The 13,501-nt window shown below is 60.0% G+C and overlaps 1 protein-coding gene across 1 annotated transcript in view; it reads left to right on the forward strand.

Annotated features, from left to right (window-relative positions):
* Positions 1–13,501, forward strand: part of PPP1R37 (protein phosphatase 1 regulatory subunit 37) — a 39,697-nt gene that overhangs the window by 23,431 nt on the left and 2,765 nt on the right. The window contains exons 2-8 of the mRNA XM_036091564.2: positions 8,316–8,413; positions 9,772–9,817; positions 10,067–10,167; positions 10,868–10,987; positions 11,439–11,589; positions 11,685–11,840; positions 13,043–13,155. Coding sequence (XP_035947457.1) covers positions 8,316–8,413; positions 9,772–9,817; positions 10,067–10,167; positions 10,868–10,987; positions 11,439–11,589; positions 11,685–11,840; positions 13,043–13,155 — 785 coding nt within the window. The remainder of the gene's footprint in view (positions 1–8,315; positions 8,414–9,771; positions 9,818–10,066; positions 10,168–10,867; positions 10,988–11,438; positions 11,590–11,684; positions 11,841–13,042; positions 13,156–13,501) is intronic.

Consider the following 13,501-nt stretch of genomic DNA (forward strand, 5'->3'; position numbering starts at 1 on the left):
TTGAGTAGGGACCTTGACTACTGGGCCAGTTCTGCTTTCCTGCCTCTTCTGCGTATAGGCTTTGCCACCCACGGCTCTAGGATGACACCCCTATCCCGTGCTTGGTGACTGAGACCCTCCATGGGTGCCCCCCACCTCCCCTCACATACCCTAGGCCCTCCTGATCATGTGGCTCACTGTTCAGGTGCACTGCGCAGTCTCCATGCCTGTACCTGTTCACAAAATTCCTTCTGCCCAGGATGCCTCTCTCTCTGCTGTCTCACTCTTCAAGTCCTCGCTGAGACTTTTCTAGGTGTTCCTTTCCAGCAGATCCCAGTCTGCCCATCCTCCCTGCCTCCATGTTCCCTCCCTACCCTCCGTTACAGCCTGTGGGGCTCCTCTGTGATTGCTTTCGGTTTTGTCTCCCTGACCATGCAGGGAGGCTCTGGGATAGGGTGGGGCGGGGTGGGGGAGATCAGTGGCTACTTATTGTGTGTGGGGGGGTGGAGGGGAGAGGGCTGTCCCGGGACGAGAGCACACCAGGCTGGCCCCACACCTGTGCGTCTCATGCTCAGCCACTGCAGCCGCTCGGGTCTCAGCAGGCACCGTGAGGAGCCCCGGAGGGTGGCTCTGCTAAGGGACAGGACTGGCTCTCCAGATCCCGGCAGCCCTAAAGAGAAAGAGGAATCCTTCTGGCAGCCTCCCTGACCTGATATTAGAGAAGGCTGCATTTCTAGGCCCCCAAACCAGTCGGTCCAGACTGCAGCTGAGGGCCTGAGGACCTCCAGGCACCAAGGTGGGTGGGGGGGACGACCCTCCTGCCTTTGACCATCCCCTCCGCCTCCTCCCTGCTTCGTGACTTAGGAGAGCATGTAGCGTCACGAGAGGTCTCCTCCTCTGTGTGGTGGGCAGTGGGCTGGCGCGCTCCACTGCAGCATTATGGCGAGGATGAGCAGCTCAGCGCGCAGTGCCTGGCGGAGCGCCTGGTAGGGAAGCGGCTGAGCTAAAGAGCAGCTCCTGCCGTTCTGTGCAAGGAGCGCTCTGTCACAAAATGAGTAGTTGCTGGCAGGGCCTATGGCCCGGCCCCTCTCACCTCCCTCCAGGCTTCCTGGTCCAGGAGGCCCTCGGTCAGGCCTCCACAGTAGTCTCCCCACGGAACCGGTGGGCCCCTCCTGCTCAGAGGCCTAGTACAGCAGCCAGCTGTGAGCTCGTCCTTCTGTCTGCCACTCCCGCCCCCCGTCTTGGTGCCTTCTCTGTGCCTGGCCTCCGTGCTGGGCAGTGTTGGTGGCACAGCCTGGACCGCACCCCTGGCCTGTCTTCCCAGGGCTCTCAGTTCAGTGGAAGGAGACAGGCCTGTCTTCAGACAGTGACAGCTCAGAATGGGCAGGGCCAAGATGGGGAAACCTAGAGAAGGGGGCCTGACCCGGTCTGCAGGTCAGGGAGGGCTTCCTGGAGGAGGAGACATCTGTGCTGAGAGTTGACCTGAGAGAGGGGAGGGAGGGTATGAGGTGTGTGGAAGCACTGGGCCTTCTGGGAAGAAGAGTTGGGGGTGTGGCTGGAGCACCGTGCCCAGGGGGAAGGAAGGGGCCATGGACAGAGCTTAAAAGGGGCCTCTGAGAGCTGTCTCCCTCCTGACTATCTCATCTTAGCTCAGTCTGGGGTGTTCGCATCGCCCTCCTAGGGCATACCTGCCTCCACCCCTCAGCAAGGACCCCCAGAGGGTGGGGGCCAGGTCAGAGCCATCCCCGTCTCCCAGTGCAGCACAGAACTTGGCATGTGGTAGGCCTCGGGAGGTATTTGCTGAATGAATGGCAAGATGGCACCTAAGTTGGAATTCTCCTGGCTAAGAAGCTGAACTCCAAGGAGCTGAAGGAAAAAGGGAGCATTTGTTGGATAGGGACCTGAGGAATCCTGAATGGTCAGGCTTCAGGCCTGGCTGGGTCCAGGATCTCAAACGTCTGAGCCCACCTTTCCTCTGAGTTGGCTGGGGAGGCCCTCTCCTCCTGGTGGATGCCAGGATGGCCACCAGCAGCTCCAGAAATGAGAGGTAACCTCAGCCCCAGCTCTGCAGAGGAGAGCTCTTTCTGCACGGTTCCAGCATGGCCCTGGGACTGGCTGTGGCTGGTTCCATGAGGGTCAGCCACGGAGCTGTGGACTGACCGCTGTCCACCCCTGGAAGCTTTGGGGGGGGCGGTGGGGAGTGGAGGTAATGAGGATGGTCCCACTGGGGTCCCGGGATGGCACCGGGAGGGTGGCCGGGGAAGCAGGCCATCCAGTGCTTTGACCGGCATCCAGGCCAAGGCAGTGCTCCCTGGGAGGACAGGTTGTGTGTCTGACACAAAGTCGGCCTCACCGCGTCCACGGTGCGGCTGTGGGTTTGTAGGCCTGCCTGTGCCTTGAACACCAGCCGGGTCCCCTCTGAGCCAGGCTTCTACCCCGAAGGTGTGCGCCCAAGTGGCCTGGTTTAGGGCAGGATGGTGTTCCACAGACCTCAAGCCGTGGGAGCACCAAAGCTTGGGGAGTCATGCAGGAAAGAGCCCTGAGAGCCCGGTTCCTGGGTCCCGCATGGAGAGATGCCATCCTGCTGGGGCCAGGCCACCCACCTGCCACGAGATTCTTGGTTTCCTGTCTGTCGAGTGGGTGGATGTGATTGTGCCCCCCCCCTCGTGGCAGAGGAAGAGCGAGGCAGGCAGCCTCCCAAGTTGGGCTCTGCTGCTGCTGCGGGCCAGCCCTGGGAGGTCACGGCTGCGTGCTGTGAGCTGATGGGGGGATTAGGAAGGGGAGTAGAACCCAGGCCCCTGGCTCTGGGCTCCCCCACACTCTTAAACCTCACTTGTCTCCTCTGGTGTCCCCACCCTGGCAGGCTTCTTGTTACTGTGCACAGTGGGCTCCCTGCCCAGGTCTCCAAGAGACCCCGTTCCTATGTAATAGAATCCTCCCCAGACCTCGAGTAGCTCCTGTCACTGCCCTGTGCCCAGCCCTGGTGGCTCCTGTCTCGGGCAGAGAGCAGAGTCCTCACTTCCCAGCTCTGCCCTCCCATGCACTACCTCGTGCTGCCCTGGATCCTGCCGGGCCTGCGCCCACCCTGTTACACCTCCCCCTCCCAGGGGCCATTGCCCACTGCCCTGTAGCTGTCTTGTCCATGTGAAGCCCCAGCGGGGAGAGCTGGGCCCCTGCTCCCTCGCCCCTTCCCTCTCCCCCCATGCTGTTGCTTCCTGGTTTTTGATTCCCACTGGGATGACTTGTGTCTTCTCTCTCCCACCAGCTCCAGGCTGGCAGGGATGGCCTGAGTCATTGCCGCCCCCTGGTGCCCAGCCTCTCCTTGCGTCTCCGGGTGCCTTTGCACCTGTGTGCAGACAAGAGCCCCGCACCAGACACACGTGTCTCTCTGCCTGTCACCCGATGCCCGGCATTGGATTTCTCTCCCTCCCTTTGTGAGGGCCAGCACAGCTGGGAGGGGGAGGCAGGCTCCGTGTGCCTCTCAGCCTCTTCCTAGGAGACTGGCACGAGCTGCTGGGGCGAGCTACAGAGCCTCACCCCTGTGGGAGGTCTCACCCGCCAACTGCCGCACAGCAGCATCCCTCCCCAGAGCTCACACTGTGCCCCACCCAGAGTCCAGGGGGGCCCCCAGCCTGCCTCTGCCCCCGGTCCCTTCCTGATCAGGCCAAAGCAGTATGAGAAGCCCTGCTCCAGTGTCAGACCAGCACGGGTCTGGCTGTGTGTTCCAGTACCGCCTCTCCTGGCCCCGGGACCTCGCACAGACGACTTGCCCTTTCTGAGCTGGCCTCCCCTTTTTAGGAAATGGAGTCGTAACTCTGCCAGCCTTGGATCTCCGAGCTGGCTAAGAGGACCTGTGCCTAGAAAGTAACTCAGCGTCGGGCCTCCCACAGTGAGTTCCCAGTACCTGGAAGCGGTGCCCACCATCTGCGACCTCTGTCCAGTCGTGCCTCCTGCTCAGACCTGGCACCATGCGGCTGCTTAGCAAGTGCCCTCACGTGTCATCTCCTGAGACCCTGCAGATGTCCCTTTCAGAGAGGGGAAGCGGTGGTTGCGATTGTCAGTCACAGCCTCACCAGGTCAAGGACAGCTCTTATCCCAGGCCACTAGCTCCGGATCCACCTTCCCTGGCAAGCAGGCACGTGCTCTCCCTTACCCGCCGCCGTCCCCTCCTCTCTGACAGCCACTTGAACTCCAGCCCCTGCTTGAGTGGGACCTTCAGGGCATTGGACTTGGGAGTTGAGTGAACACGTTTGAGCCCTGATCTGACATGCACACGCACACGCACGCATGTCCCCCCTGCTCCCACACATGGGCGTCCACCCGGCCTCACCAGCCATTCCGTAATGGACAGGTGCTTGCATGCCTCTTCTGGTCCCTGCCTTCCAGCGGGGGAGAAAACACGGCTGTGACGGGTTTGTGTGCACCCATGAGAATGCTAAGCGCTGGTTGGGGAGGGATGAAGTCATACTCTGTCACCAGAGGTAGCCGAGGAGTTAGTCACCCTCGCCCCATTTTGGGGATAAGGTGATGGAGGCATAGAGGTGAAATCGCTTTGCTCAGCATCAGAGTTTTAAATTAGGAGTCAGGATCCAACCCCAGGCACTCTGGCTCCAGAGCCCGTGTTCTTACCCACTTTGTGAGACCGCGTGGGGAGCCCCGGGTGGACGGGGAAGGAGGCAGCAAGGACTCCTCAGGGCCTGGCCACTTCAGCAGCTGTGCCCTCACTCTGCAGCCTCTAGGGTGGGCCAGGCAGCTGGGGGAGCTGCTCACTGACTCGTGCCCGCCGTGGTGAGGCCTGTGTGGTTCCTTAAGGCCGTGGAAGCCCGGGGTGGATGACCCCAGGCTGGAGGCCCCACACCGGGTCTGGGGAACTTTGTCTTTCAGTCCATGCTCCTCACACCTTCACCCTGTTCTCCCCTTGACCATTTCGCCGCAGCATCACAAGCGAACAGATGTGCAGAGGGGCCAGGCCTGGGGTTCTGCTGGCTTATGGAGAGCTGGGCTGGGGCCCGGCACAGCGTGAGCGCCGTCTGCATGCTACGCGGTCTTTCCTCGGCACCACCCGTGCTGCTGTTACCTTACCGCTTTTTCTTAAATTGGTTCAGTTTTGTTTTACTTGAATATGTATCATCTCATTCCCAAACAATATGGTAGTTTGTTTTCATTAATCCGTGTATGAAGCCCGTATCCGTAATGATTCCTGTGAGGTCACTGCCGAGCCACCTGACGCTCTCCTGTGTCCCCGCTGGTGCCGCGCCAGGACTTGGGGCGTGCTGCTGGTGCTGTTGGGGCCATCGAGGTGGGCTGGGGGTGCCCTCGAGCTGCCGTGGACTGGCTGAACACCTCCCTACCCCTGCTCTTGTGCCCTCAGTGTCTCTCCCCAGTGCTGTCCCCTCTCGAAAGCGCGTCTCCGCTGGAGACGGGAGTGACGAAGCTGCAGTTGTTATTCCTGTCACCAGGGGGCGCCAAGTCACTCCGGGCCTGAGGGGCTCTCCCACTTCTGGGAATATGTCCACTCCTCCTGGCCCCTGTTTGTTTCCCCTTCTGTAAGTGACTGGGCGGATGCAACCCTGTGAGCTCTGGCGGTGACCTCGTGCGAGGCTGTGCTGCCTGCAAACCCCACGACGCCTGGCTGAGGGGCGGCGGACGGCAGCTGTGGCTGGTGCGGAGCTGGCCCGGTTAGAGACCCTGGGCTCCAAGCTTACCGGGAGGCTCCTCAGAACAAAGACCGACCCAGTGGGCAGGGCTGGGATGCTGGATCTGCGATGCCAGAACTGAACACCTAAGGGATTGATTGCAGCTTGAGAGCGTCCTTAGGATTCTTACTTCCTGTAGGCTCTCGGATGCTGAGACGGCTAGTGATGGCACCCCGTGTGCCCAGGCCCTCCTTCATTCCCATCTCAGGTGACCAGGCCAACCCAGCCTTGGCCCGGGGGCCTTTCTTGAGGTGAGCTTGCCTGGGGGAGCATCTGATAAAGCCTGTGCACCTCTTCTCAGAGTGATGCTTTTGTTTTAATTTTTTGTTAAAGTAAACTCTGTGCCCAACGTGGGCCTTGAACTCACCACCCCGAGATCAAGATTCACTTGCTCTACCAACGGAGCCAGCCAAGCACCCTTTGGAGTGATGTTTTTGGGTTTTTTTTTTTTTACAATTTTATTTATTTATTTATTTGACAGAGAGCGCACAAGCGGGGGGCTGGAGGGGGGAGGGAGAAGCAGGCTTCCCGCTGAGCAGGGAAACTGATTTGGGGCTCGATCCCAGGACCCTGAGATCATGACCAAAGGCAGATGCTTAACCGACCGAGCCACCCAGGCGCCCCTGAAGTGATGATTTTGAAAGGCAAAAAATAAAGTAGGATTACAAAGGATATCAAAATACAGTTAGCGAAAACATTCTTTTAGATTGCAACACGGTGTTTGCGTTCTTCCTCACTGGTGCAGGAGAGAGCAGCAGCTCTGGTGACTGCCATCTTCAGAGTAGTGATGCGCATTCAAAATCTGCGGCAGCCCATGCACCGTGTGGAAGCACCTGTTGTCCTGGCGATGACAAAGTCGCAGGGTCTGCTAAACACTATTTCTCTTCTCTTCTCTCTCTCTCTTTTGCCCATGTTAATAAGGAAGAGCTATATTTCATTGTAGTTCACTTAGTGAAAGTAGAGAAGTCATTTTTTTCCCTCACGTGTGCAGAACCCTCGGGGGTCAGCAGACCCAGCTTGGTTGGACCCCCTGAGGCAGCTGCTCGAGCCCTGGGGGCTGCTTTCCCTGGCAGGGCCAGCTCCTGAGCTGGGGGCCACCGGGCGTCAGAGAGCTCCCTCGCTGGGTGGGCAGGAGGTGGCCGCACCAGGGAGGCTGCTGGTCACCTGCAGCTCCGCTCAGGGAGGAAGCAAGGGGGTAAGCTGGGGCCTCTGCTGCTTTCTTCCAGCACAGCGGGTCCAGCACAGTGGAGAGAAAGCTCTGGAGCCAGGTGCACAACTCTGCCCTGTACCAGCTGCCCAGCCTCGGGGAGGCAGCTTCCCCCCCCCCCCCAAACCTCGGTTTCCTCCCCTAGAAAACAGGATAGTGCTTGATGCGATCTGGAGGGAGAGTCCACTGGGAGATGCTTACCTGGAAGCTTCGACAGGGGCTTCTGCTGGCTCCGAGGGCCAGGCCAGGGTGGCAGCAGGGTGAGGGTAGGCCGAGGTCTCCGGAAGGCCCTCTTCCTGCTCCATTCCTTGCCTGCCCTGTCGTCCCCAGGCCCACTCCATTCTGCTGACGCCAAGAGCTTTCTCTGCCCCTCCCCTGCTCGGAGACTTCCCTTCCTGTTCTCCCGGTTGCCCTGGGGCAGAATCCAATATTTCATAGACAAACACCGAAAACAGTATGAATGTCTTATCCAGTGAATGGATAAACAAAATGTATACATCAGGCATTTACCGTGCAGCCCTGTAAAGGGGCCGGAACTCAAAACCCCTGTGCTCCACGAGAGAGGCTGACCACAAAAGGCCACATACTGCTTACCTCCATCTTTATGAAATGTCCACAGAAGGCAGATCGGTGCAGACAGACAGGCCAGCCTTGTCTGGAGCGTGGTGATGGGTCCCGGGCCTCCCAGGGACTGTGCTGTGCAGCTGTTGAGCCTGGGCTCCATCCCTTCATTCTGTGAGCACTGCCTGCTCCCCTGGGCACCCGGGCTGCACCCTGTCTCCTCTGACTGCCGCCGTGTCCCCCAGACTGGAGGCCCCGTGCCGAGTAGCTGTCGGGGGATGTTTTTTTTTGCTGTTGAGGGTGTTGTTTCAGGAGTGGGGACTCTGAGAGGCCACATGCATCACAGTTAAGAGCAGAGTTCACTTCACCACTCTACCACTTACCGGCTGTGTGTCCTTGGGCAAGGTGCTTCACCTCTCTGGGCTCAGCTTCCTCATAGCATCAAAGTACAGATTCATTCTCTCATCTAGGAAAACATACACACACACACAGATTGAACACCTGCTCTAAGCCTGGCCCTGGGCTGGATACTGTTGGGACAAGGTGGTGAGCAGGATAGACCCAGCTCTGCCCTCCCCATTTAGTAGGGGAGACAACCGACAAGCAGAAAAGTTGTGTGATGTTAGTTGTGTGATGTTTGTGCAGAGCTACTCGAGGAGCCATGGGAAGGTGTGGAGGGAGGGGCTGACTCGTTTGGGGGCCCCGGGGCCACCTCCACAGGGCAGCAGTGGCATCGAGGGGCCTTGATCGGAGGGCAGGACTCAGTGGGTCATCGGAAGGGGCGTTTTGTTGTGGAGGCCGGGCGTCGGGGGCGGGAGTGAAGGGGGCCCAGGGTGCGGAGCATCACAGGCCTGGGTCCTCTGTGCCTGCAGCCCAGAACGTGACCGTGGATGAGGTCATTGGTGCCTACAAGCAAGCCTGCCAGAAGCTGAACTGCAGACAGATCCCCAAGCTCCTCCGGCAGCTCCAGGTACCCGGGCAGGGGTGGGGCGCAGTCAGAGCGAGGGGAGGGGGACGGGGGGGAGGTCCCTGGGGTGAAGCTTTTCTCTCTCTGTCCCCTCCCCTCCCCCCCAGCAGCCTCTGGGCCTCTGGGGTCGGCCCTGAGCAGGGAAGGGTGCACAGAGCACCGCCCCGCCTGGCCACCTAGCCCAGGGCCCGTGTAAATACATCCTGGAAAAATCCTCTGTTCAGTCGTAAAAGCGATCAGGCTCTTTATGAATGTTTAAACAGTGTGGAATGATATAAAGTAAGAATTTTAACTGTCACTCCCCAAAGAAATTCGGTTCCCCAGGGGAAACGCCATACGTACGTTTATTCTTTATGGTCTCTATACGTTCTGCATACACTATTTTTTTTTTTAAGTTAAAATACTACAGGCATAAAAAGCAAAATCCATTTCTCACTTCTTACTCAAGTCCCATTTCCTGGGAGTCCCGCTGTTGGCAGCTTGAGGTTTTCGCCCTCTGGCCCTGCCTGTGCGTTTGTTAGAGGGCAGCTCGCTGTCCAGAAGCCCACAGCCCAGAGGACACGTTCTCCGTCTACGTGAACGGGGTGCAGCTGTGCCCGTGGCCTGTCCCCTGTAGCTGTGTCCCACAGTGCCTTTCCTGCCACCTGCCCAGCCTGGGCGTGTTGGTAAAGCACCACCTTAGTGCCTTCCCTCCGGATGGGTCATTCCACAATGTTCCAAGGTCGCTTGTTTCTAGGGTTGCCGCTCCCGCAGACGGCATTGCTGTGAGCAGTCTGCTCTCCACCCAGCTCTGCGCCCCGGGGTGGAGGGTTCTCTGGGGCAGTTCCCAGGAGGGCCTGTTGGCAGTTTCAGGGAAGGACGGCCCCTCAGTGTGGGAGCCAGGAGTGTGGGTCCTGGGGGTCCACAGGCTAATGTGTGCGGAGCCCAGGGAACAGAACCTGGCACCCAGTGGGGGTGGGGCTGGGCTCATAGCCAAGGAGGGCCGGGCAGACGTCTGACCGGTGCCTTTACTCCTCCTTACTGAGTGCTCTCTGTGTGGGGCCTGGGGGCCGGCCTGCACCCCCAGGCCTGTCAGCCGTCCCCACCTTCGCGCCTGCTTCACGGCCTTTGTGCTGGCTGCCCCTTCTTGCCTGGAATGCTCCATTCAGCTGGGCCGGAGGGGCGGTGTCCCTACCTGGCCCAGGCCCTGTGGGTACAGAATGCCCCGCTCTCTGAGGCCCTGCACGCCACCCCCACCCCAGAACACTGCCTCACCTCAGAAACGGAGCCAGATTGGAGCCCCGCCTGCCCCACTGTCAGGGTCCAGCCCTGCTCCTGAGGGTGTCTTCCTGCCTTCAGCCCTGACCCCTCTGTTTTCCTAGGAGTTCACGGACCTTGGACACCGCATTGATTGTCTGGACCTGAAAGGTGCGTGTCGGGACAGAGGCTGGGACCCCTGGGGAGTGGGCAGGGCCAGAGCCTCTCGAGGTGGGTCTGGGCCGGCAGGTCCTGCTGTAAGAGCAGGTTAGCCCAGGGCAGTGGGGTTCCTGAGAGGTGTGGGTGCCCTCCCTGAGGGGAGGCGGGTGCAGTGAGCCCTCCCTTCCCCCAGAGCCCCCATTTCCAGCCAGCCCCCCAAGCATGCGAGCACGCACAGAGGTGCACTCCATCTCGTCCCAGGTGAGAAGCTCGACTACAAGACCTGCGAGGCCCTGGAGGAGGTCTTCAAGAGGCTGCAGTTCAGGGTCGTGGATCTGGAGCAGACGAACCTGGATGAAGATGTGAGCAGCTCCTGCCACCACCCTGACCTGTTCCCCCAGCTCCCTGGCCCCTTTGAGGTTTAGGGGGAGGGGGCACTGCAGGAGGAAGAGTTCCCCTTTGACAGAGGCTGGGCAGGGCCTCTTGAAGGACAAGATGAGGAGGCAGCTGATGTGACCAGAGTGGATGTGGGGGATATAGGGACTCTGGGGCAGGGCCCAGAAAAGGGGTCTCATAGACACACCCCAGAGGCAGGGCCTTTGTAAGCAAGAGAGGGACTTGGGGAGCTGGGCCTTAGTGGGGGCAGGTGTGTGGCCACCAGAAACCTTTTCAGGAACCCCCACTGGGGATCACAGCACTTGTAAGAGAGAGTTTGAGAAACATGCAGATAGCATCCTCCCCATTTGGGCCCAGGTGTCCTCACCTCCCCAGACTCAGAGACCACCAGGAGACCTGGGGGTGGGGTCCTGGAGAACTGAGGCCCAGGTACGCCAGGGGCCTGTCCCAGCTCCGGGGTGTATCAGCCCACCTGCTGGTGGCGGTGGGGTAACAAGTAAGAGAAAGCAGATGGACTTCAGCAGGAAGGGCGAAGTTGGTTCCTGGAACCCAGAGGTGCCGGGGCAGCATCAGGGCCCTCCCCACCCCTTAGTTTTTTGTCCCCCACCTCCTGCCCTCCTGGGTCTGCCTCAGCCTGAGTCTGAACCCTGTTGTCTCGGCCCCCAGGGTGCCTCGGCCCTCTTCGACATGATCGAATACTATGAGTCGGCCACCCACCTCAACATCTCCTTCAACAAGCACATCGGCACCCGGGGCTGGCAGGCCGCTGCCCACATGATGCGCAAGGTGGGCGCCTTATCTGTGCCCTCCCCGGGGTAGAAGGGGCTTGACCGCAGAGGGGTCCAGGGTGCTTTCCCAGGACACCCGTCCCTTAGGGCCTGGTTTTCATGAGCCCTCGGAGTGTCGTTGTCCCAATGCCAAGGGGTGCCCTGCCTCAGGCCAACCCTGGCTCCTTTTCTCCTTTCAAGCATCTTTCCTTCTTCTTCACTTGCTCGTAACCCATCCCTGGGAGGTGGCTGTAGTTGCCCCCGCTTCACTCATGTCCGGGGCATCTGCTGCACAGGAGTCTGGGAACTCAGGTGTCACCAGCCCTGCCTGCTCACCTGCAGGACTCCAGGCCGGGCCATCCCTCACAGACACAGTTGCCCTGCTGCACGCTGGGACGTGGGGCTGGGAGATCCCTGGGGACTGGGAGGGCTGGGGCCAGCCTGATCCAGCCCTGCCCCTGCCCCACCAGACGAGCTGCCTACAGTACCTGGACGCCCGAAACACGCCCCTGCTGGACCACTCGGCGCCCTTCGTGGCCCGCGCCCTGCGCATCCGCAGCAGCCTAGCGGTGCTGCATCTGGAAAACGCCAGCCTGTCAGGGCGACCCCTCATGCTGCTTGGTGAGCTCCGAGGCCAGGGGAGGCGGATCAGTAACATGCTGCCCGCTGGGGGCCGGGGCTCGGCCAGTCACTGTGCTCTCCCCGCACTCCCCCAGCCACGGCACTGAAGATGAACGTGAATCTGCGGGAGCTCTACTTGGCTGACAACAAGCTCAACGGCCTGCAGGACTCGGCCCAGCTGGGCAACCTGCTCAAGTTCAACTCCTCCCTGCAGATCCTGGACCTCCGTAACAACCATGTGCTGGACTCAGGTGTGTGAGAGGCCTGCCCACGCCCACCCCACTCCAGCCACTGAGCACCCACTGTGTGCCTAGCCAGGTGCCCCATGGTGCTGGAGACACGGGGGTGGCCAGGACAATCCCAGTCCTGCCCTCATGGGGCTCACAGTCCAGTAGGGAAGACAGACCATCCCAGGCAGTGACAGCTCAGACTGGGCAGGGCTGGGCTGTGGGAACCCAGGGAGGGCGTCCTAGAGGAGGGGGCAGCTCAGCAAAGACCTGCAGGATGAAGTGAGGTATTGAAGAGATAATTAAAATAATTACCCTCTGGAAAAAGTGGCCTAAAGGAAACAAGGTTGTTGGGACAGAGGGTCAGTCAGAGGCCATTTAAGATGGTGCAGGGAGGTGACCTCTGGGCAGCAATGTGGAGGGCAAGAATGGAACCAGCCCTTTTAAAAGCCTGGGAAGGGGCGCCTGGGTGGCGTAGGCGGTGAAGCCTCCGACTCTTGGTTTTGGCTCAGGTTCCCCATGTCAGGCTCCGTGCTCAGCGCCGAGTCCGCTTAAGATTCTCTTTTCCTCTCCCCCGCTCCACCCTGCTTTCTTTCTCTCTCAAATAAATCTTAAAAAAAAAAAAAAAAAGCCTGGGAAAAGAATCCAGGCAGAGTAAATAGAAGGCCCTGAGGTAGGAAAGAGCCTAGATGTTGAATATTTGCGGGGAGAAGCCACGGTGGGCTAGAGGGTAAATGGGAAGGGAGAGGAAGTAGCTAGTGGTAGGAACTCTGTGTCCTCCTGGTTCACTGTTGAGCAGAGTCTCCGGGCCTCAGTGTGAGGAGAGCGCTGGGGGGACAGCATAGGGCATCCAGGCCAGTTCCTTCGCCCAGGGTGGCCGGGCCCAGACACCACATTTACTGAGCACCTAGCACGTGCCAGGCCTGTTGAGACAGAGATCTCTGCCCTCGGGAGAGACCCTGCCATGATAAATTAATAGAGTATGCGGTCTGTCAGATGGTGAGATGTGCTCTGGAGGAAACTGAAGCAGACAGAGGGATGTGCTGGGCCGAGGCAGGAGGTGGCCGGGCCAGAGTCGGGGGGCGGGGGGGACGGGCAGGCCGGCCGACGGGAGGGCAAAGCCCCGGGAGGTTCTGCGCTCTCCTGGGGTGGCAGTGGCTCCCCACCGGTGTCCCCTGGAGAAGCGCCTGGACCACAGCGGGGACTTGCCCATGGGTCCCCTCCAGGTCTGGCCTACATCTGCGAGGGCCTCAAGGAGCAGAAGAAGGGGCTGGAGACCCTGGTGCTGTGGAACAACCAGCTGACACACACGGGCATGGCCTTCCTGGGCATGACGCTGGTGAGTCGGGCCGGGAGCGGGGAGGGGCGCCTCTCAGCCCCGTGCTCTGCCCCCCGTCCCCCGTCGTGCTCACCCTGCCCCTCAGGGACCCTTTGCAGGAGCCCTTTCAGCGCGGGTTGCTCTCCCTCAGCTTCTGCAGCCCCTCTGTCCTAAGGAAAGGAGCCTTTCTCAGTTGCCCTTGTCTTTTTGCATCCGGCACGGTAGCCTAGTACCATGTTGCGCACGAGGTGAAAACGCTCTGCATAGAAAGTTAATATTTTCTGGAAGCCTTCAGTGCGTTTTAAATCTTTTTACATAAATACATGGTATTTAAAGCAAGCCCACAGGCCACAAAGACTCACGTCCA

Source organism: Halichoerus grypus, chromosome 15 (assembly GCF_964656455.1).
Source record: "Halichoerus grypus chromosome 15, mHalGry1.hap1.1, whole genome shotgun sequence".
In the NCBI taxonomy this organism is placed as follows: domain Eukaryota; kingdom Metazoa; phylum Chordata; class Mammalia; order Carnivora; family Phocidae; genus Halichoerus; species Halichoerus grypus.